Here is a 24,497-nt window from a genome sequence, read left to right on the forward strand (position 1 = left end):
TAATGCACATACTGGGAAAACACATTTTTTGTGGGAGAGGAATCGCTCCCAAACGGATCAGCCCCAAGCAAACCTTGTTAGAACACTGACACCCTGCCCTACACGAGACATTTTGGGGCAAAATGTGTCTGCAAGCAGCTTTGGGTTGAACTCTCACATCTTCAATGTCCTGATATTTTATGGAGAATCCAGACAGTCCCCAGGCACCTTGTTTCAAGGAGACCTCACAGTGTTCATGGCACTGACATTCCCAGTGTGTGCCCGCTCACAGGGCAACATGGGGAGAGGGGAAAGGTGCCACTGGGAACACCTGACTGGAAGGAAAAGCCAGGGGGAATCTTAACAGGAGAAATCTGACTCTGAGAGCACCCCACTGATGCTCATCTCACGTGCTTTGCAAGAACAGTAGGGCAGCAGAGCACTACAAACACTGCGTGAAGAAAGGCAGTTACATAAAGTGCCTTTGCCCCTGTGTTTGATGTACTGGGATCCCTTCTCAGGTTCTCTTTGACCTCCCTCATCTGCCAAGTCCAGGCAAAGAGAGAGATCAGCACTGAAGCAAAGCAAGGGATCGATTTTGGGGATGAGGAGAGCAACAACTCTCCCTTAAATCTTAAAGAAAACTAACCAAAGGATGTGGATCTGCTTTTACATTCGACCCCTTCCTCCTGGTGCCCCTCTGCTCTGTGCCCTCTTAAACCTACTCAGACATGACAGTGTCCTCAAGAATATAGGGTTATATACATAAGGACCTCGAGCCCCGGTCCCAAACCAGCCTCTGCAGGTGCTGGCCCAGGGAAGTTTGGCTGAGCCACCTCAGACGTGACGCAGCTTCGATTTTCCATCCCTTTGCAGTTAATTCCCGGGAGGTGACAGCTTTCCAGGGATGGGGGTGACACTAGATGGCGCCTGGAAGCTTGGCTGGGAGAAGAGGAGGGTTTGTTGTTTACAGGAGGCTAAAACTAATGATCCTTCCGAGGAGGAGGAGAAAAAAAAAAGAAAAAAAAAAAGAAGTTTTCCCTCCATGTGATATACGGAAAACCATTCCAGGTCCAGAGCTGTTTGTTTCGCCTCCAGACAAAAAGAACCATTAGATAAGCAATATGTTCACGCTGTTTCAAATTGCTCAGTCACTGCCAAACGTCAGCCTGCCCTGCAAAATGTCAGGAGGCTGCAGCACCACTTTTCATTTGGAAACGCCGAGTGCAGCTCAAATGGGCACCCCAATAACACGAGGGTTTATGGCAGAAATGTTCTGTGCAGGCAGGAGGGGCCCGCAGTCCGACCAAGGTGAATGTGGAATTAAGATCACAGTGGCCATATCTGCTGACCCTGGCAGCAGCTGGCCCTGGGCTGGGTGAGCTGAACAACCCCACAGTGTTCTCACACCTATAAACAGTCAATTACTTTTTCTTTATTTACTGCACCGAAGGGACGCTGTAACGAATACGATCTCACAAACAGAAACTGCCTTCCCAGCCAGCGTGGATCAGGAGTGCTGGAAGCAGCCAAATGGGGTTGTGTTTGTTGTGACAGCAGCTATGTGGGGTCACAGAGGCCGACACAACCCTCTCCCAGGGAACTGCCCTCCCAAAAACACAGCAGGGCATGGAATGTGCTGCCGGGAGCCCGAGCCTTGGGTTAAAAATCGCAGCAAAACTCGTGGAGAGGGGGCCTGGGGGAAACAAGAGTCTGTCTGCAACATGTCCCTGGGTTAAAGAGCAGCGTGGAATGACTCTCTGGAGGAAAACATTTTTTCAGCATTACAGACTGGACAAACTGGGTCCTCACAGCTGCCCTGTTTTGTAACATCTCAGAGGAAGCCACTGTTCAAAGGGGCTTTTTCAAGGGAAAAGAACATGCCCAGAACTCTCTTTATCCCCCACATAAGTGGGTCTCCCTTAAACACTGTCTAGTGCAAGCATGGACTGAAATGTTGCATCACCTCCTTCCCTCATGGAGATCCAAGGCAGCAAACCAGTGCCAAGTCAAGAGAGAAGCCAGCAGAGAATGATGAGGAAAAATCTGGAGGTGAAGAGGGTTTAGGGGAGATGAGAAGGAAAGCAGGGGCCAGGGATACAGCACAGAAGGCATCAGGAGAGATATCACAGAGCAACACAGAGAGCACAGAGCAGCAGCTGGAGAAGACAAAGTACTCCAGGACCTGGCAGACAACGTGGCAGTTGGAGCAGCAGGATGGAAAACAAGCCTGTGTGAGATACGATCCAGTGCTCATGGAAAACAGGCACAGGGAAGGACATCAGCAGAGAGGGGACACAGAGGAAAAGGTGGTGTGAGCTGATAGTAAGAGATAAAGCCAGTTGGCCATGGAAGAGATGGGGGGTGGCTGTCTTTGTGCTTGGGCCCTCAAAAATATGCAGAATTGTCCTAATGCCAGGGGTGTTCTAAATCAAATTTCTGAATGTCATTCTTAACCCACCCCCCCGAGCAACCACCAACATAAGCCCACACAGGCTGCAAGACTCTCCTTTTGGGATGAAGATGTCTCTCTGGAATTTGCAAAAGTAGAACTGGAGGGAGAACTCCTTCTTGCAAAACTCCTCTGGGCTTTGGTTTGGCCCTGACTTTGGGTCAGTGTGCTCTCACAGCATCACCTTGATCTCCTCCTCTGCTTCCACTTCCACACACTCCCTTACACCGAGTAAATCCCTTCCCCTTTGGGTTTACAGCCTTTGGCTGTTCATCACGTTCCTGCAGCAGTCAGACTATGGATGCAGCTCCCTTCATCCCTGCTCCTAAATCAATTGATGCTCCAACCCTCACAGCAGTTTCACAGCCCTGAAGCCAGAGCTCAAGGCAGTAACAGGGGTTCTGGATGTGGGCTCAGTGTTATGTTGATTTTCTTTGCTCTTAGTCAAGGTCATCAGCAAAACATTTTGGGAATGTCTAGGCAGACACAGGCTGCTTCAATTGTCTTCACAAAGAGCAGGGGAGGGTTTGGCATTTCTGTGAAAGGTTAGCCTCTGCCGAGCCTTTATCAGCTGCAGAGGAAGCAGGATGTCTCTTCTGCAAAAAGAGACAATTATAGTCGTGGTGGTGGCTCAAATTTTCACTGGGATCATGAGCACATAAGACAAACGAAGGGTGACGGTGATATTTGAGCAACGGAGCAGCACGAGCCAAATATTTGGAAGTCTTGTGCTTCTGCAGAGCCAAAGAGGAGATTTGGGCTAAGAGATGAATAATGACTTTCATGGCTGCTGCTCCCAGTTTTGCAAGAGGTGAGGATGAAAGGCTTTTGTTAACCCACATTTCCTGCTGTCTGTCTCAGCTCTTACCCGGGGGATTTGTTTGGAGGCATCAAAACAAGCAAATCAGCCCTTATTGGCAGGGAGCAAGAAGCAGAGACCAGGAGTGCAGCCTCCAGCTCTGTCTCTGCTTGCTGACAGACCTCCAGCAGGTATTTAACTCAGCTGCCCCAACGCTCCCCTCTGGCATGAGAACATCCCCTACCTGACACAGAATGCTGGGGCTCCAAGGGAAGGACACACCTGGCTGAGTGCTGCTCACAGGGACACCACCAGAGGATCTGTATTTTCCCCTCTTTTCAGCAGCAAAACTGTCAGCCAGTCCCATCCACCCCCTTTCCCACTTTTGCCAAGCATGAAGCCTGGATAAATTCACATGCATCTAGTTGGGCAGACTGCAAAAATCCACGCTGCGTGCAGACTACAAAACAACCTTTCAAAGAAAATGAGAGTGAGGAAAATGCTATTGCAGCAGGGAGCCCTGCCAAGAGGTAGAGGGAGAAACTGTGGACAGCCCAAAATTAATAAAACACAGCTGGGTTTGACTTGAGTCACCTGCGATCTCTGCCAAGGCACCTCTTGGGTTTGAGTTGGCAAAACAAATGACCTCGAAGAATCTGCACTGGAAGGGGGCACCTCTGAGGAACTGCTGCTGTTCCTGCTCGAGCCCTGGGCTTTTACAAATGCTCAGCACTAAAGGGATGTGTCTGTAAGGACGTGTGTCTTACCTGCCCAGATTTATGACGCCACGTGGGATTCCAGTGGGGGTGTTAAAAGCTGGCAAAAGTTTCTCTCCGAGTTCCAGAGCTTTACTCTTGAACACCTGTTAAAAGAAGAAGAGAGGATAAGTGTTTGAATGATTCCTTGTGAATAAGAGTCACGTGGGATTCTTTCAAATCCGCTTTTTCAAGCATGTCATCATAAAAAACTGCAAGAATCCCCTGTTTCAGGTGTGCTGCTGCCCTGCTTCCACTGACAGATCTGAACCAAGAGTCACACTGAATTTTGGTATCTCTCTGAATTTCCTCTAAGATCTACACTAAACCTGTGCCCAGTCCCCTGCCAAACCCTCAGCCTGGACAAGAGCAGCCAGAGCTCACAACACCCCCAATACTTTGGCAGTAAATCCCTATGATCTGAGCTGATCCAAAGGATACTCTTTGGGGACAAATTTTTCCCTTTCCCAGGGTGGCTGAGGTGAAATGACTGAATTAAAATCAAAGGAAATCTTTCTAGGGTGAAGCACTGTTAAGATTTTCAACATGGGTTTGTCCAGCTTGTGTCATCTCCTGTTGTAAAAACCTTGATTTCCAAAGAGCAATCTTTCCCTTGCAACTCTTTTCCAAGAGGGATTCATGGTTTCATGGCTAAGCTGCTCCTTTTCCATTTTTAATGCCTCAGTTTGGGGCCTTCAAGTCAAATTATAGCTTATGGTGGTTGCAGCACAGGGCAACCATCCACAATTATTTTGGGACAAACTGATACAAGCACTTATCTTTGCTCCAGAGATTAGTCCTGATCAAGGGAAGCCTGTAAGTGACTTAGGAGATAAAACACAAGCCTTTTACCTCTAGCCCTGTCGTGGTAGTGCTCAGAAGGCAGGAATTTATTGCTCTAAAAATACAGCACTGAGGAAACCTGAGCTCTCCTGTGGGCTTGCAGACCTTTGATACACTCACAAGGAAAAAGGGGGTTGGTTCAGAAGGAAAAGCAAGAGACAGGGCCTTGATTTTTGCCTTTCAGCCCAGTGACACTGACTGGGTAAATGACAGGCACTGCCCTGGCTGCTGAGCATCACTGCTGACTGGACTTCAAGAGGTCACTGCTGGAGTTTTATGGCTTAATGTGGTTTCTTTTTTGCTCTGTTGATCTGAAACCTGTTGAAGTTGTCACTGAGACAGACTCCAAGTCAGGGCACTGAGTCTTTGAGAGCTTTCCCTGGAGGGAAATCACGGAGAGAAGTCATTCCTGGAACTCATTTAAAATGCAACTAAAGTAACAGAGCTGCTCCTGTGACTCCTCCTCGGATCAATGGTGTCACTCTGCAGTGAGGAGCCATCCCACTCTGCTATGGTGGACAGGACCCAGCCATGGGCACTGAGCTGTCATTTAGAGCCAGTCCTCCAGTTCCTTCACTCACAAAACTCCCCCCTGAATCAGAGTTTCTGCTCACCAAAGACTTCCAGGGCAAAGGAATAATCTCTTCATCTCTCTAGAGCCAGCTGTAAAATTCCAGCCCAGCCACATTATAAAACAGATTATGGCATTAAGCCCTGGCCTCTGCCAGGCTGGAGAGAAAGAAGGGAAGTGGAAGTGAGAGCCTCCTGCTTTATCCAGGACTCCAGGGGGATGGAGCATCCATCAAAAGGCTGCTCCACCACGGTACAGGAGGGGCTGTGACACCCAGCACACACCTGCAGGGCAAGGGGACATTTTGTGGAGCTGTACCACTGTCACAGGAGTTGGCAGGACATAAAATCTGACACTGGTTTGGGTTGGAAGGGACCTCAAGGAAGTTCCAACCCCTTTCCACCAGAAGGTGTTCTAGGAACAGTTTGCCAGCCTCCTTCCCTGTATCCCAGGGCACTTCATCTCAGAAACTACTGCTACAGACAGACTGTCCAGGCTGGGTCTGGAGCACCTGCCCCTCAGCAGTTGCCCTCCTTAGCCCGAGGCAGAATCTGGAATGATGTTTGATGAAATCTCACTGCCCCTTTAGAATAGAAAGGAACAAGTGCAAAGACAAAGATCCCTGCAAATGGCATTTCCCTGGGGAGCAATGTGTCCAAGCTGGAAACATGTCTTGCTAGAATTGCCCACAGGAGAAAAGATCTTTGCAAATGAGCCGTGCCCGGTGTGTGCAAGGTAATTATGCGAGGCTTAATTAAAAGAACATTAGCGGCATTTCCATATTCACAAAAAAACCCGATAGGTTTAGCCTGTTGTTATGGAGGGATTATCTGATGCTCAGAGAAAAGCTGCTGGAGAACCCTTTCAGTTCACTGCAGGGGACTGTGTGAGGCACAAAGAGCTGCTGATACAAACCTCTTCTCCAGTCAAGTAGTACGTGGCCAGCAGCCCTCCGATGTAGCGGATGTTCACCTCGAACAAGGATGCTTCTCCATTCTGAAAGAACACGAGGGTAACACTTGACTGCAAAGTCTGCACAGGTAACTGGCAGCCAAGGGGGAACAGATTGCAGGCAGAACCCTCAGTCTCCCAGTCCCCACCCACAGGGCAGCACAGCTTTTTGCCCAAGATCTCACAGCGCTTTATTTGCTCCACAGTGACAGGTGGAGTCTGAAGGGAAGAGAAACACCCAAATTGCCCCATTTATCACAACACCTAAGTCAGCCAGGGCAGATGTATTGTCCAGCCGGCCCTTTCTTGGGTTAGGCCTTGCAAAGAGCTGTGAGTCAGTTTAGGGTAAAAATTTACCCCTTAAAGTGGTTTTATTTGACGAGGAAACTGTGCAGCCCCACGGAAAAAAATACTTTCCATTTTCTCATGAAGAGGGCACTGCATCAGATGGATGTGATGCAATTCCTGCTTTCCTTTAGGTAGATATTTTCAGTCATTCGAGGACTCACCTGTGTGCAGGCTGGGAGAGGACCAGAGCCTGGTCATATTAAGGGACAGACAGGCTGCGTGGTGTTCGTGTGCCCCACACCCCACAGAGCAGACACACGTGGATGTGGTTCACTGAATCCCTCAGGAACTCACTCACCTGGAACAAGTCCTGCTCTGCCAATTCAGCTGATGATTAGCAAATGTCAAAACAATTGTATTCAAAAAGGCCTATAAAAAATACCTGCTCCTGGCTATCAAATCTGCACCATAAATGATTCCTTACCCTCACACAAACACACAAAGCCAACAACCAGAAAGATCTTCCACCAACACAGCACTCTGAGTGAGCAAAGGGACACTTGAACCTCTGCACTACCCTGCCCTTTGCAAATACCTGCAGGTCACAAATCACAGCAAGTGCTTTCTGGAGATGATGAGTGCAATTGCATGAGACAGATCACAGCACCCAATTTCCAACAGAGCTTGTGGGCCTTGGAGTTCCCATCTCGCTTTTCTGGACTATTGGAGTTCCTTGTACAGAGCCAATATTTAATTAATTTCCCTCCCTGTCTCCCTGTGCTGTGCTCCCTGACTCCACCGATCAATCCATAGCATTCACTCTTGTCTTTACAGATCAATCTATTCTGCAGACCAAGAGTAAAAGCTTTTATGAAATCCAGATAAATTATATCCCAGTTGATATTGTCCCTTGTTTATTGATTCAGTAACAGACTGTGAGGCCATTCACCAAATCCATCAGATGTGGTCTGCCTTTTATGAATCCACGAGTGCCAGTCATGCCCTCCCAAATGATGCTTTTCTAGAAAGGCAGCTGCAGGCATTGTTCACATGGGAGAACCATCTTTCATAACAGCTAGCCTGGCATTAAACAAATAAAAGCTTGAACTGCACTTTGGTTTTAACATTCTCTGTGTGCCACTGAGGAGATCCCATCAGCTGGGCCACAAGAAATGCAAGAGCTGGCCTGGAGGCCAAGGCAGAGCTGTGACTGCACTGCAAGGCATGTGCTGCACCCAGAGCCCCAGCATGTCTAACACAGCTCCCAAAAGTATCTAGGAGAGGCTCAGAAGCCACAGAGAGAAGCACCTCTGGCCATTTTTAGACGTGCTGTTCCTTCCAAACCTCTGCTCTCGCTCTGCTGCCAAGGTGCCACAGTCCCACTGCACAAGTCCCAGCAGTGACACATCAACAAAGGGCCCAGACAAGGAGATCTGTGATTTTAATCTTAATCTACAGCATTTGAAACAGAAACCTTGTCTTATCACAGGCAGACATTTAATTGAGATGAAACAGAACTTGTTCTTTGATGAACAAAACTTCCTTGGAGTGTCTAATAATTACAGCTGTTTTCATAACCCAGACCAAAACACAAAACCATGAAACACTGAATCTTATTTTCAGCCAGACACGGTGAGTCTGACCTGGTGGCCCCTGGCTGGGAGTGAATCATTGTAGTCCCTTTGGCCTTAGAAAGAAAATAATCAGTTGAGTGGTTTCTTCCCCCCACAGACCTCGTGGTTCCCTTCCCCAAAGGATTCTTAGAGAAGACTGTGATCAGAACTGGCTGTACAGGTGACACAGACAGGCATTCCCAGTAAGTGACTCACCACATTCAAGTCAAAGCTCTTCTCCACCCACTTCTTGGCTTCTTGGAATTCCTCCTCGAGTTCCATGATGTAGAGGGTATCTAAGGCATCGATCACAGTTGCTCCTCGAAGGCCTCCTGCATGACAAACACAAGGGAGTGATGAAGCCCCACTCACCCCATCCTCTTCAGCTCCAAACCCATCTGTGGGAGCTGGCACAGGCAGCAGCTCCCAGCCCCAGTACCGGGGATGTTTGGATGGGATCCAGACTGGCCATGGCCTAGGCTGAGATTTTCTACCAGGACTAGTGAGCTTTGCCACCCAAATTTGGAGAGACCCAATTTTCAAAGGCCTGGCACTTCTGAAAGAATTCCCCCAAGGGACAGCTCAAGGTCCACGCTTGAAGCCACCAGTCATGACTGCAAGCCTTGGCCTTTTTTCCAGTCTTGTCTTGGTCAAAGTGGTTGGGCAATTCCAGCTCTAATCTTTGTTTATCTGTAAACATAAATTCAGCCTCTTTCCAACCCAGTTACCAGCACAAGCCTCTTCTATGTGACTGAACTGTATTTTTATTGTGCAAGAGCATCCAAGGCAGGACCTTGATCCTCGTGTCCTCATGCAGGGTTGTTTTTTGGGGTCACAAATCCTTTTGCACCATGCCATGACCCAGGGTGTCCCACCACCAGCATATGGACAGAATACTCCACAGAAAGGAAAAAAGCCACCCCTGGAGGCTGAGAGACCAGAAACCAATCTCAGTGAACCCTGAGCAGAGAGTGGGTGACTTTAGGGACCGGTCCCTTCCTTTGGCCAACAGAACAGTCCCTGTGAGCACAGTCACCATTCCCCAGCAGGTGGCAATGGGACACACGAGGCTGAAGTAAATTCCAACCAAGTACTTGGACCAACCAGGTCATTTATGTAAAAAACTTCATGCCAAGCATTGTCTCATGCAAAAGGACCACAGGAGAGCTCCTAGTGAGGCAGAACGCAGGGTGTGTAGGCAGACAATCTCACAGCAGTTGAGATGAAAAGGAATTAGAGATGTAACAACCCCGGGTTTGGAACACCTCAGCACTGGGGTTTTATTTCTGTCTGGGTTCCCTAAAATTATTCCTGGCACGGGACAGCAAAGGGAACGAAGCACATCGTGACTCAAACCCCTTAATTACGAAGGCCACCCCATTCCTGGATAACTCAGCAAACACAAATCCTCACGTGGAGGACTCCAGTTTGGGATGATCATCAGTCATCCCTCCGTGGATGTAACGCACCAGGGACACAGGCGTGAAGCTGCCTCTGTATCACCATCAGCGAGCTGGGCCCACACACACACACACACTGCTCAGCTGCAGCCACATTCCTGCCCACCCCCTGACAGCCAGACCTTTTGGAATCTCCGGCAGCAAAGACTTGGATGAAGTTCAGCTGTCATTTCTGCAGGAGAAGCTGCTCCTACCAGCTCTGTCCCCATCATCTCCCTTTCCAGCAGAAAGACTCTCACACACTGCTATGCCCAGGGATTTTCCTGAGATTTATTTCTGTTTGGCTCAGGTCAGTCCCTTCTTCTCACCTACAGACTTTAAACTACTATCCCAAATTCCCCCAGTGCCCCCGGCCTTTCATTGCATGCTCAGATTGGTTTGGCACCTCTGTAATACCTTCAGTGTTACTTCAATTCCTGTTCTGCTTAAGAGAGGAAAACCCAGTTGGATGCACTGTTGGGGAACTACTGCAGAGGGGAGGGGAAGGCAAAGGTGAATCAGTTGTCATGAACCCTCAGAATTTGGTCTTTTCTTATTAAGGGAAAAAAAAAGGACTGTGTCTGATGAACATCACCCCCAGAGGAGAAGTGCTGAGATCCAACAATTCCATGTCGGGCTCATTTCTGCTCTCAGCATTCCTCTCCCGTAAGGAAGGATCCTGCCTTATTTTGTTGATGTTACAAGATTGCAGTTTTGACACTTCTCAGCCAGCCAGCACATCATTGCTTTAATAAAAACCCAACCAAGACTTTACTGCTCAACTACAGATTGCTGCCTTTCGGATGATGTCTGCATCAAAAGCAGGAGCTGTGGAAAAGGATGGAGACAGTTGAAACAGCCTCTAGAAATCCATTTATTCCCACAGGCTTGGGAAATGATCCTCTAACCGGAGCCATCTCCGAGGGCGCAAGAGATGGAGTCAAACAGTCACTAGATCAACTGGTGGGTCCTAAAACACAGCTGAGCTGATGTGGGTCTGGAGTGCTTGCCAAAAGCACTGACCAGGAAAAACAACACCATGGCAGGCAGCACTGCTTTTATCAACCTTAATGAACCTTCAATATTAATGATTATGTGATTTTTATACACTTTCCTATTAGCAAGGAGAGACCCGACACAGACGCAGGCAAAGCATTTAAAAAGAGAAGGAAGGGCAATGCCACCTGAGGCACAGCCTGTTACTGTGATGTTCTGAGAGCAACACTAATGGGCTCGATTTAATTTGATGATATAATCAACAAAGCTTTTCATAATCTGCAGAGAGACAATGAGAAAAGTTGGATTTGCTCAAGCTAAACAGAGACAAAGGGACAATAAACTTACAATTTTCTGGGATGATTAATTGAAGTGAAAAATTATTGAATTGACAGAGCCTTTTATGTTTTTAGCAAGTAAGGCCTTTAAATACATGAATTGCATTGGGGATTGGGAACATGCTTGGATCTTTGCTATGGCAGAGCTTGGAGTTGCTCAGCTTTCCTCCCTGTGTTTGACAAAGTGGAGGGCAAACCTCCCTTCCCTGCTGGTTTGTCTTTGTGTCAGTTTAAACATTTGCTTTAAATATTCCCCTAACCCTCTGTATCTGATGAACTGTGTGTTTTGTACAAGGGTCTTGGCAATGTTTCCTTTCTTCTTGACCAGCTTTAAAGCCACTGCAAAGGCACGACTGACTCTCCCAAAGCCCATCACAACACCAGAGCGGCCGCCTCAGCTTCAGCCTCATGAGAATGATAAAAAACCACAGAGCAAACCAGGCATCAGGACTTGGCTCTGCCTGTCACTTGCCAGGACATCCAGGAAGGTCCCTGACTCTGTTACTTCTTTGCTACAGGAACATCTTCCTTCCTTCTTGCTCAGATTTTGCTTCGCCGGGTCACGACAGAGCTCGTGACACAACGTCCAGCAGCTCTGATTATACTCAGCTGTCAAAATATGGTGCTGTCCACATCCCAGTGTGTTCATTACAACATATCCACACCCACTGTAAAGGTGCTGACACCTGCCTGACACGCTCCTTTAGAAATCATCACCTTTCCAAGCCTGCACGTGTGAGGGATATAATCAAAGGGGAAGCAGCTTCAAAAGAAAAAGGAAGCAAACCCCACTGTGTCACTTCTGACTCTTGCTGACACTCTCCTCTCTAAATTGCTGGTTTCAGCCTCATTGTACTCGAGTTTTAAAGTAGAAACCAAGAAACTCTCAGAAGAAACACTCCTGAAAGTACTCAGAGATGGGAGCAGTGGCTTTTAAGCAGGACTCCATGTCTGAGATTCTACCTGTCTCCACAAACCTAAGGCTCTGAGTGCTATGAAGAGCTCCCCCTAATCCTGCTCCAAAACTGACTTGGAGTGGAGATACACCTCACCTGGGAGAGGCAAAGTCACTCTGCTGATGCCCAAAAGGGAAGGTGGGTCTATGGGGCACAGCTTTGGGATCCACACCAGCTCCTGCACCGCCCAGTGAGAGCACACAGTCCTCCTGAATGGGATGATCCTCCTCCACCGGGACCAGGGAGAAGAACTGGGACCTCAGGTGGAACTCAGGGATGCTTGTCTGGGGACATTTCCAGCTGAAGGACTTCAGAGCAGCTCTTGTCACAGCACGTGGCAGGGCCTCTGCCTGGGGTTCCACCCGTGAGTGAACAGCAAGAGAGGAGAAGCAGCAGCTCATGGAAGCAAGACAAAGGTTCATCTCTTCTTGAGCCGAAGGAGGGCCTGTACCACCCTGCATTTGCTCTTTTGTGCACAAAAAGAATGGAGATAGGAGTGTAGGCAACAAGGCTGCTCTGTTCCTGCTCCCACCCACCCAGAGGAGTGAGCACTGCCACAGAGAGCACTAACAAACATTACATTAATTAACAGAATGCTTGTGAAAGGTGCTGAATGGAGCCTCCACGGAGAGGAGCTGGCATTGTACTCACACCGTGCCCCCACGGCTCCCTGGGAATGTGCTCTAATGCCAGTCTGGAGGAACAGACCTTCCATGCAGCAGAGCTTCAGAAGGGCTTTCATGGGGAATTAATGGCAGTGCTATCTCTAAAAACCCCAGATAAAGCCCAGAGCAGCTTGTTCTGCTCTGGGGTACATAATCTGAATAAGAAGGGCTCATCCTCTTCTTCTGTCCTTGATGCCTGATAGCTCAGGGGCTCTAAGGAGCCATTTGCAGCAAGAGTTCATAAGACAAAGCACAATTCCAAAGGCTCATTAGGAGGTTTAACGTGTGTCACTGGGCCAGGGCAGGGGGGGGACACCTTGGAAGACACATGCCAACCTCAATGACCAAAGGGACTAACAGGTACAAAAGTCTGCCAGGTTACAGCCAAGTCCAGGACACCAGGGAGCTGCCAGCCAGGTGAGGGACAACCCTCCTAGAGCCCCTGGCAGAGCACAGGGCAGAAGGGAAGAGCTGCCACCGTGGCCTGGGGCTCCTCTGACCCCAACAGGAAGATCTGTATGGACTCTGAACCAAGAAGTGACAGAAGTGGGATCCGGATCACAAGCCAGAGGGTGGGAAAAGCTCCAAGTCAGGTGAGTGGGGAACCTACAAGTAACAGATGGGGGTCCCTGGCACAAGCACAGGATTCACTCATCTGCACATGTCCCATGGCCCTGCTCTCCTCCAGCATCCCCGGGCGTGGAGGAGAACAGGGAGCAGTTTCTTCTCCATGGATGGTTTACAGGGAGGCCACGAGGGCTCTCATAGGAGGGGAGTACCTGCCCTGCCACCTGCCAGACATGAAAGGCATAATTAAGGCTTGAAAAGCACTGCACAGCACCAAGCAGGGACTAAGTATAACTATGGTAACAATCACAACTGCTGCTCTGCCAGTGAACTTCCTTTTAGCTACCCATTATCTGCAAATCAAACCCACCAATTTAGGCAGAAACAGGCCAAGCAAACACACCAGCACCAGGTACACAACAGAAACTGCATTAGTAGAGCACTAAGAGTATATTCCTGACTTGCTGAAGCTTTCATGAGCCACCAAATCCACATGTGAAATTCAACTGTGATGCTTTGCACCCCAATAGCAAGGGATGGCCACGGGTTGCACTGGGCCAGAACACTGATCCAGGCACTGCTCACACAGCACAGTCCAGCTCCCTCATTAGAAAGGGCCCAGGATAGCATTTTTTAGGAAGTAAGGTGACCCATTGAGCAAAAGACAAAGAGTTCACACCAAAGAATTGCCTTTTATCAGGAGACTGTGACACTGCCCTGGGTTCAGCTCTCCTTCAGTCTCTGTGGGAGTGACACAGAACAGCAGACAGGCACGTCAGAGAAAGCCACAACTTTTCATAAAGCTTCTTGCAGCCAAGGTCAGAACCTTCAGCTTGAAAGAACCTTGGCCTCCACCCTCTGCACCCACGGGCAGCAACAGCCAGCAGAGATGGACAGTGCTGGGGAGATTTAACAGCAGCTACATGAGTCAGGAGTGAGCAGGGAACTGAAGGAAAGGACAAAAATCAGGGAAGGAAAAAGAAGAGGGAGAGAACTGGACTACAGAGAAAGAAAAATGAAGAACAAAGAGATTGCAGAGCACTTGCAAGAGCATCCAGGATATTTTCAATGCGTTCCCTTGGCATCAGGAAATAGATGGTGGGTTTTGCTGTGCTCAGAAAATGGTTTGTCTTCCCCAGCTCTGTCAGTTCAAACACCAAAGTGCTGCCCCTAACAGAGGAGATCTGTCACCCCCTTGGGCCCTGGAGCCTCAGCCTCCTGCCTTCTCCTCAGTTCAGCCCATGCAGCTGCCGTGGACACAAAGCCCCATCAGATCCTTCCAGGCTGCTCCAACGAGCTGACAGTGACTCACTGACAGGAGAAGAGACAATGGTTGTGACTCACCGGTAACAAAGCACAATTCATTTACCTTCACTCACCTCACAGGGCTTGTATTAAGCAGGATGCAGAGCAGCAGGGCCAAACAGAAGGGATGGCCAGTACAGCACCTCGGGTTTTGGGACCTCTCTCCAGAATCCCACAGGACACCCCTGCATGCTCCCCATGGCAGCTCACAGGGGTGAATCAATCCCTTGCTCTTCCTTCTGGCTTTTCCAGCTCCATCCCTACCTGAGGGGTATCACTTTTCAGGGTCAAAGAGCACCCCTTGGTCAAAATCAGTTTTGTGGTGGCTGTGAGGGTTTTTTTGCCCTGTTTTGTTGCCTTGTTTTGAGGGTTTTAATTTTTTTTTGGTGGGAAGTTACTCAGTCAGGCTCTAGAAAGGAATTTTGGCCAAAATGAAATACCTCCTTGGGGTGAGGTATTCACAGGCTGGGGATCTACGTGTGCAAGTCCAGACTTAGCACACAGACCTGCACCTGCTTCTCCCAAACTAAACAAGTGGCCCAACCCCAGGACACATCCAGCCCCCAGAGCTTAGCAAATGTTTGATTTTTCCAAAGTGGAGCAGCTGTGACGGGAGGGACAGAGAGCGCCGCCTCCCCTCACTCCCCTCCTCCCAAAATAGCCAGCTTGGAGTATCACAGGCCAGATATGAGACTTGAAGGGCTCCCAGCTGCAAGTCTGTCCCTTGAGAGCCTTAAAAAAACCCATAAAAGTGATGCTTCAGCAGACAAGTAGCTAAGAGTGGGGTCTGTAATAGCCCTTTCCCTGAGGAAGGAGAAATGCCTTTTAGCAACGGCGCTGCCTGACTCCATCAGACATTCCCGAATCCACCTGACATTCCATGCCTGGGGAGCCAAGGAGCACAAGGGCTCACAGGTGAGACCTTGCAATGACCCACACATCACATGCAGGAGTCTCCCTGTCTCACCTCCCACCAGCTTTGCTGTCGAGGTGCAAGGAGCAAGGACGAATTCAGAGCGTTCCCAGATGCACCTCTGGAAAGCTGGACGTGGTGCAAGGATTCCCAAGCAGCAGGAGATGGGAATATCTTCACCAGCTTTCCAGCACTACCTCCCTGATGTCAGGGTTTACCTCCAAGAAAATTCTTCTCTCACAGAACCATGGAATCACAGACTGGTTTGGGTTGGAAAGGGCCTTTGAAGCTCATCCAGTTCCCACCCCCTGCCATGGGCAGGGACACCTTCCCCCAGAAGGTTCTTTGTGCCACATCACCCGTGTTTAGAGCCACGTATCCCTGTGACTGCTGTGAATTGTCTGCCCCAGAGATGGATGGAAGCCCAAACTGACCTCACCAACACACCCAGTCAGGCAGTGCCAAAGCACTGGAGCAAGAAAAGGTTGGGGAATATCGTCTTTAATGCCACGGAGACTCAGACCCAGGGGGCCTGGCCCTGCCATTTGGCAAACAATCCTTTATGAAGTTACCCAGTGAACAGAAACCAAATCCTTCCTTTTCAACAAAGCCATTTAAACAATCTGTACAGTAATGCATTGTGCAAGGCTTCAAATGAGCAGCACAAGTCATTAGGAAGATATCAGACTTAATCTTGCATACAGCAGGACTGTTTAAATGCTACAGAACAGAGGGTTTCAAATGGCTTTTTGCTAACTTTAATAACTGAGTTTACAATTGAAAGGCAAGAGCAGAAGGGGGAGGAATTTAGATCAGCGCAATGTAAACCCAGATCAAAAATGAAAGGTCTTGACTCCCACTGTTCTTATGTCAAATCATATTTGTCAAAACAGAAATTAGTGCTGAAATCTTGTTTGGAATAAAAATTAGGATGCAGTTTCTATGAAACATGATGAACTTGTTAACTGTCGAGGCACAAAAGGCTCTGGTTGTTACTGGTTATTTATCTTCACCTCTCAGGGTGCAGGTGGTGCCAGGGCCAAAGAAGAACCAAAACCATGGAGATGCCCTTGCCTGGTTCTGCTGGTCTGAAGGCTTCAAACAGCTGGTCTGGCTTTGATTAAAATCAGTGCCTTGTTAAAGCAGGAGTTTGAAAAGCGACCATCTCCCGAGTGCTGCTCTTCTTGTTCTTTTTGGTTCTTTTTCTCACTGGCAGTGCTTGGAGACCAGCCTGAACTTCTGACATTTATCCAGGGATTCGTGCTAGAAGCCTGGGAGCCGGCTGGGACCACGTCACCACACAGCTTCTGGGTGGTGGCAAACTGTCGAATTCTGGGAGAAATCTACACAGAGACGTTTTACACGGCTCAGAATTATCTTGGCAACAAAGTAAACTGTGAAAATCACTGCACAGTTTCTTGAAAGACCTGCCTTGCAGCAGAGATTTGCCAGTCAGTCCCCTCTGCGGAGCGCTCCGGGTCAGACAGAGCGATGGGAGTCTGGAACTCCTGAGACAGGGTCTGGGCTTAGGCCAGAGCTCCCTGCCTGCTCTGGGCCTTAATTTCTTCTGCCAGCAAAAAGGCAGGAGGCATCTCCCTCCAAGTTTGAAAGCAAAGAGGGTTTAAATACAGATAACGTGCTGGTTAGAGAAATAAGAAGGTATTAAAATCCCTATTCAGGGAAATGCTGCAGCACAGTGACCAAAGTTTTTGCCTGCTCTTCTCAGCACCAGCTACAGGAAGACAAGGAACAAGAGTCACCACACAGCAAAGCACAGGTGAGCCCTGTGACACCAAACAAACAGCCCCTGGTGCACAGACCTGTCCCTGTGCCAGCTGCTGTGTCACCACCTCCTCTGATCCTGTGAATTTATCCACCATCCTCTGTCCAGGCAATTCTGCCTCTGTTCATCCTGAGCACTGAGCACCAGCCATTCGTCCTCCCTCTGGAATGGTGCTGTTGGCCATGCAGAAACACTCCCACCAGCTTGTTTTTTCAACTTTTCCTATCAGAATTGTCCTCCAGCACAGACACCTTGCACCAAGAATCAGCACTGGAAAATACACTCCACTTCCAGCTGATACTCTCAAGTAGAAACTCAATCTGCTCACATTACAAGGAGGATCAACCCAGTTGTCAGTGATCTCCAGGACAGAGCTGGGACTATTTGTTCAGCTGACACAAATGAAACTAGGAAATGGGTTACAGGCCTTTTCAGAAAGGAAGAAAATTTCTCAGTTAAGTCTTCACAATCATCTCATTACAGCCCAGTCCTTCGGCTGCCTGTGAGAGGTACCTACACACTGCAGATGAAGCCTGCAAAGCCAGAAACACCAGACTTGAGCTACAACCCTGCCACTGTGTCTTATTTATTGAGGTTTTTGTTTGTGAGCCTGAGAGCTGTAACACAGAGCAACTTCATTCCCTTTATTTAAGGTAAACTAAACAAATTACATCTGAGCAACAAGAAAGCAGAAGAGAGAGATGAAGGGGACAGAGAAGCAGTCCAAGAATTAGATCTATTTCTTTTTTTATCAGCACATTCTCTTGCAGACTGGGAAAAAAAAAAAAAGTCCATTAGCTTTGGAGCAACCTCATTTTTCTTTGCTTTCTAAATAAACCACTGCACACCTACACTTCAGGGACTTCCTCAGAAGGATGGTGGCTACCAAGGGGCTACCAATCTCTCCAGCTACCAATTCCCTGCACCTGGAGAGGTGAATTTTCTTGTATTTCTAGAAGAAATACTTAGTGGACCCATCAGAATTCCACACAGGACATCACTCAAGACCATGCCAAGGTTACCACCACTCCATAAGCTTCACACCTAAATCAACTCAAACCCTAAGTCCTGTGCCACTGTAGGGTGGATAAAGTCACACTTGCTCCACCTAAGGAAAGGTCAAAGTGCTGATCATTCCCTGGAGAGATGCTTAGGAACAGGAGAGCAACTAATCCTGGAGCATGTGGTTTGGAAGAAGCAGAGCCTACAGCACATCAGACCATGCACATCAGACCATGCAGAGACTTAAAAGGTAACACAGCCTTGAAAAAAAATCCACCTGCCAAACAAGGATGAGCCTCCCACCTAAAGGAAAGGAATTCTCAACACTGGCATTGGGGGAATCACCCAAACATCTGGCTCACAAGACAGCCCAGTCTGTTTTTCCTTGTCAACAGGAGCGATCCTCCGAGTTCCCGGGAAGTGATAATGAATCCCAGCTCCACCTGCACCACACGACGGTGTCAGCACATGGCCTGCACAGCTTCTGGGGAAATCTGGCACCACAGAGGAGCATCTTGAAGTGTTGGCTTTGATTGAATTTAACACAGAACCCGTTCCAGCTGGGGGAGAAATCGCCTTTTTGGATTACAAACCACTCATGTTTTTTCCAAATATCAATTCCCCCTGAAGAATTAAGCCTGTCGTTCAGGCTGAACCAGAGGTGGCAGCTCTCCCCTGAACCAGCCATGGGTGAGAGACAGAAAAAGAGAGCTCGTGCTCATTTAGGAGTGTGGCAAAGTAGGCAGAGTCTGGAGGAGAGTGGGCTGATGGGAGCAGGTTAGCAATATTCTTATTATGCACTGGGAAAAAAAAGAGAAGAAAGGTGTTCAGCATAAAAACGAATTGCCTGTCACAGCTACAGCCCTTCAGATAGTTACTTCCTTCAGGAAGGGGAAAGAAGACATATGATAAGCACCTATTGCCAACTGATTCTTAAGCATTTAATACTTGGCAGCAGCTCCCCGGTTTAATCCTCTTTTCCCCAGTTTCTCCAACCATCTTTCATCATTCAGTGATCCTCCAACAACAGGCCCTGGCCCGTCACTGCATGACTCCAAACCTCCTGGAGCTCAAATCAAACTGTCTCCATTTGAAAGTGTCACAGAGGAGGAAGCTGGTTTGACTGAGCCTCAGGAACACAATCCCTGATACAGCAGAGATACTGCAAATCCACTCTCCACGTGTATCCAATCTGTCTCCCCTGACACACAGACTCTGTTGCAGGCAGGCTACATCAGCTACGGAGAGCTCAGCAGAAAATGGGAAGTGATCATCACTCAAATGCTCCTTGGGGAAAGAGGTTTCCTTCTGTTCCTGGGCAAGGGGGCTCAGATGTCGGTGAGGCAGAGGAAATCACTTCTGACAATGATGGCTAATTTGACAAGCAAGGAGCAATTCTGGGAGGACCAGTTCAAGAAGGTTCAGCAGAAGACAACAGCAGCGATACCGGTGGGGCAAAACGCTGCTGGTGCCTCCTGGTCTGGATGCTTGAAATTAATTTCAGAGTGGTTAAAGGTAATCTGATTATATACTATTTATTGCTCCTTCACACACCTCCTCGAGGACTTGCATCATTTAATGTGAGGGGCCCCAACAGGCCCATTAAAACAAAGACACACGTCCTACCTGCAACTATTATCCATGTTCTCTGAGAGACACAGGTAGCAGTTAATGAGCAGAGACTGCTAATTCACCTTAGAATTCAAAGGAGAGGCACTTCATTACAATAATTAGAAAGAAGGTGCCCTTCTATCTTCCAAACACACTTCCCAAAAAGTGCTGTGGCAGATGTGTTATGACAGCACAGCAGAAATGCAGCCTGTAAGTCCTGACAGCGTTTTCCCCTCAGCAGATCTGCTCTGGATGGGCTTTGCAGAGCAGACACCACGTTCCAGTTTGGGGTTATAAAACTGCTCATCCCTGACGTGGTTTTATCGACAGTCCAGAGGAGCAAACATCCCCTCCCAGAGTGTGTTCCCAGAAAGGATCCGGTCCCTAACACAAGCCCAGGTGCAAGAGCAGAATTCAGAGATAAAAGGAATGAAACCATCCTTTGCCTCAAAAATAAATTAATAGGATTAATTGTGCTGTTCAGCACGGAACAGAGTGGAGCTGCTGGTCTGGACAACTGCTGAGCGCTCCACGAGCTGAGCCTGGAACCCTAATAATCAAGGATGAAGGAATTTAAATGCATTTTATTTGTGAATGCAGTGGGTCAGGAGAATGCAAATGGTCCATTACCACGTCTCAGCGATGAGCAGGAACACATTAAGCTGTGGTAACTCTGTCACTTGGGACCATCTGTCCGTGTTCTTCCTTTTCTCTCCCATATTGTTAAAGTCACACCAACAAGACCCCGGCTGAAAGCCTCCAAATGCTCTCCAGTATGTTACTTGACAGGATTAGATATCAAAATAATCTCAGCAAATTGGGAAAATAGTCTGAAACGAGCGGGATGCAATTCAATAAGGACACACGACGCGTTCCAGCCCGAGGGAAGCACAACGAACCATGAAGCATAAGGAATAAACAGCTCGAGCAGCACTCAGCCGAAAACGATACTGAGGCTGCAGAGGATCAGGAATTCAGCTCCAATCAACACCGTTGCAATGCTCCAAAAAGGAGCAAACCCCACCCCAGGATGAGCAATAACGTGTGTGACACACAAGAAAGGGCTCTGGCCCCGCTCTCCACATCGTCCCACTTCAGGCAGAGTTTGGCTCATCGGGAGACTCCAGAGGGAGGCAACATCTGTGAGAGGAGGAGGGCACGGAATGTGACCTACAATTAAAGCTGGTAAGGTCTGGGGCTGCTCACCCTTTGAGGGGAGGAGACTGAGGGAAACTTGACAACATTTTGCAAAGGCACAGAGAGACGCTGCAAAGAATAAGACGGGAAAACCATTCTCCACATCCACGGGGAAAGGCCAAGAAGTCACGGCTTAACTCTCCGCAGGAGAGCAGGGTCAGGCACCAGCACAGGCTTTAAAGCTGTAAAGCACTGAAGCAGAATGCCTGCCACGACTTTCCAACACGGGGGAGCCCTCAGGGTGCCTTAGGAAGTGAAGGACTAAATGACTTCTCGCTGTTACTTTTGTATTCTGTTGTTACTCACAGTAATGAGAAGCGCAGGTCTCCAAAAAGCCTCATGAAGTCGCCCCTTGCAGATGCAACAAAGTGATTCCGAGAGAAGGAAGTGCTACATAAAATGCTTTCTGATGGCTCCGTTCCCTTCAAACCCCCAAAGCTACCTTAGTGACAGGGAACATCACAGTTACAATTTGGGATGTACACACAAGTCAGGAAATTAAAAATGCTCGTTCCCACAGCAACCAGGATGGAGCCTGCCAAGAGAGAAGGAATGTTCTAGCCTAGTCAAAAGGTGTTAATTTTAATGCCTGAAGGCGACTTCCACTTCCAGATGCCTGAAGAAGGCCTTGGAGAAGTCCATGAAAGCTCTCCCTGCACTCATGCACGGGAAAAAACGGATCCTCAGTTTCTTTGTTCCTGAATTATCTGCTCTTGCCTGCAGGACACAGCACAGGTTGGAGTTTGGAAATTAAGTTGAAACAGAGAGAGCAGGGCTGTGGAGACCATCACTGGAATGCTGTGATCCTGGGCCACGCTGCACTTCACCACTGACACAGTCTGTGCCTTCCCAGCCTCCAGCTGTGAGGAAATGATATCCCAGTGTAATCATGCATTCAGATAAAAGCACCATGGTGAGAAACAGGCCCAACTTAGGTGTTCTTAATTGCATGTTTCTATCAGAGAAATATATTCTGGGTATATTGAAATTCGCAGGAAACGACCTCTGCCTTTAGAACTTCCTCTTGAAACACCTTCATTTTCCTGCACTGAGCTTTTTCTCCTTTTTTTTTTTTTTTTCTTTTGGGAGCTGCATATAAAGTGTCTTAGGGTGCAGTGGGTTTTTTGGAGAATAAAACATCAGAAGAAGGATGAACAATTTTAGTAAGTCCAAAAAAAAAAAAAAAATCATCCACGTTTTTCACACGGATGCCTCAAGCAAAGGCTAAGGGATTTTCTTGAACTTCCAAAAAATCCTCTCTAGAGACAAGAACAATCCTGAGAGGCTAAAAGAAAGTGTTTTTTAAAAGCATAAAGGTCTCTGAATGACAAATGCCTACCACAACATTCAGAGCACACAGATCCAGCCTGGAAACCAGTGACAAACCTGAGAGTTGACGTCCTATGGGATGATGTTAAACCCACTGATTAAGTGAGATAAGGGACTTCTCTGGCCCCAAAAGGCACCAGAGATGAAAAAAAATATCAGAAACAAGTACCTGGAGAAATTATAGGGAAGGAAATGCTGTAGCAGGAGCCATTTGAAATGTGATCTCCTGTAGTTGAATAGAAAAATGTCAAAATCTAACACTAATCCAGATGAATATCCAATGAGATACATAATGAGGGTGGAAAAAAGCTTTAGCAGCAGCACAAAATGATGTGATAAAGCAGTTAAGTTCTAAATGTGGAATCTAACACAGCAAAATCAGTTCGGAACCTGCCTAATCTCCTCAGAAGTTTCAAGAGTGGAAAACAAGTGAATTAAAACCAAAGTAAGTGGGTTCTTCTGCTGCACAGTTTCTAGCTCCCCATCTCCTCTGAATAAACAAGGGAAAGCTAAATGCAGAGGGATAAAGATAAGAAATCCAGAAGCCTTGAGATATTTCCAACATTAAAAGGCACGGCTAAAAGTATATTTTTAAAATATTCTTAACCTGCTCTGCTTTTTTACGTAGTTTGTGGTAGTGCCTGTCTGCAGGTGGGTTTGTGTCTGCAACCTCCACCTGAGATTAAGTTGGAGCCAGCTGGGGGTCAGGCTCTGCTCCCAGAGAAAAAGTGACAGGAGAGGAGGACACAGCCTCAAGTTACACCAGGTGAGGTTTTAGATTGGATATCAGGGAAAACTTCTTCATAGAAAGAGTTGGAACAGGCTGTCCAGGACAGTGGTGGAACCACCATCCCTGGAAGTGTTCAAAAACGAGTGGATGTGGCACTGGAGGATGTGGTTAATGGTGAACATGGTGGTGGTGCTGCATCAACAGTAGAACTTAATGATCTTCAAGCTCTTTTCCAACCTTTACAGTCCTGTGGTTCTGGCAGGAAATGTTGTAAAGCATCTGACTGCCAACGGTGGCCAGAAGACAACTGGCCCTCAGCGCTCCCGAAAGACACGTTCTGACCCAGGCAGAGGCATCTGTGCACTCAGGAGCTTCCAGCCTGGAACTGAACTCCCTACAGAATCCCAGAATGGTTTGGGTCCTTAAAGCTCATCTTGTTCTACCCCTGGTTGCTCCAAGCCCTGTCCAACAACTCCAACCCGACAGCGAGTGGTGCCGGTGAGGTCCCTGGAGGAGACGCCGGATGTTTGTTCAAGCCGGTTGGAAGTGCCAAACCTCCAACTCAGCTTTTGCTGTGGAGTTGCCACCAAAGCCTCCGTAATCCAGAGATGAATCTGTGAGCAGTCCAACACCACCCACTCTCAGCTGGCTGCCTTTTAATCACACGCTCAATATCGCCGAAGATTAGGCAATTATTTCCGCATAATTAGTGTCCGGAATGAGGCACAGACAACATCCATAACGGGGTGCTTAAGGAGAAAAATTTTTTAAAAAGGAGAAAAAAAAAATCTTAAAGCCAAGCTCACTGTATTTTGAAATACAGCCCTCGGAATCTGAAGAAGAGGGATGAAAAAACAGCTACAGCCTGATTGTTCCCTGCGTGCCTGGTAACGGGGCTGCTCACGCGTGGCTTCCTCCACGCCACTGCACGTTCCACTCCTCAGCAACTTAAAGAGGCCCCACAGAACCCTCTCCAGTCACAATTCAACACAATTTCATCTCTTTTTCTGCTTTCATTTGCTACTTTAGTGGTTGTTTTTCTGTTTTTTTTTGTTTCGTTTCCTTCTCCTCCATTTTGCTGCGCACAGCAGTTCTGACAAATCCCAAGACACTCTCTCCCACTTTTTAGGCCTCATTAAGCTCAAAACTGCGTTCAGGGTCAATGGAAAGTTCATGGAGCTCATGAGGAAGCTGGGATGATTAATGGGTTTGCATGGAGATAACGTGAAGCTTGCCCAGCTTCCTGCTAAGGACAGGCCCAGACCAAACTACGCTGTCCAGCCTTGGCAGCTGCCCTCGCATCTCCAGGGCTGAACACAAACAGAGAGACCCTGAACGTGCATCTGGGCTCTGCAGCTCAGGCCAAGGCTGTTCTCCACTCCATTCTCCTCCCTGGGTTCTTTCTTTTCTAAGAT

The 24,497-nt window shown here is 48.1% G+C and overlaps 1 protein-coding gene across 1 annotated transcript in view; it reads right to left on the reverse strand.

The window, feature by feature from the left end:
* The window catches only part of MAN1C1 (mannosidase alpha class 1C member 1), a 44,032-nt gene that overhangs the window by 12,805 nt on the left and 6,730 nt on the right, over window positions 1–24,497 (reverse strand). The window contains exons 3-5 of the mRNA XM_008920552.3: window positions 8,468–8,583; window positions 6,315–6,395; window positions 3,998–4,092 (exon numbers count right to left, since the gene is read on the reverse strand). Of these exons, the coding sequence (XP_008918800.2) occupies window positions 3,998–4,092; window positions 6,315–6,395; window positions 8,468–8,583 (292 nt within the window). The remainder of the gene's footprint in view (window positions 1–3,997; window positions 4,093–6,314; window positions 6,396–8,467; window positions 8,584–24,497) is intronic.

The sequence above is a fragment of the Manacus vitellinus genome, unplaced genomic scaffold (genome assembly GCF_001715985.3).
Source record: "Manacus vitellinus isolate BGI_N305 unplaced genomic scaffold, ASM171598v3 scaffold_52_pilon, whole genome shotgun sequence".
Lineage (NCBI taxonomy): Eukaryota > Metazoa > Chordata > Aves > Passeriformes > Pipridae > Manacus > Manacus vitellinus.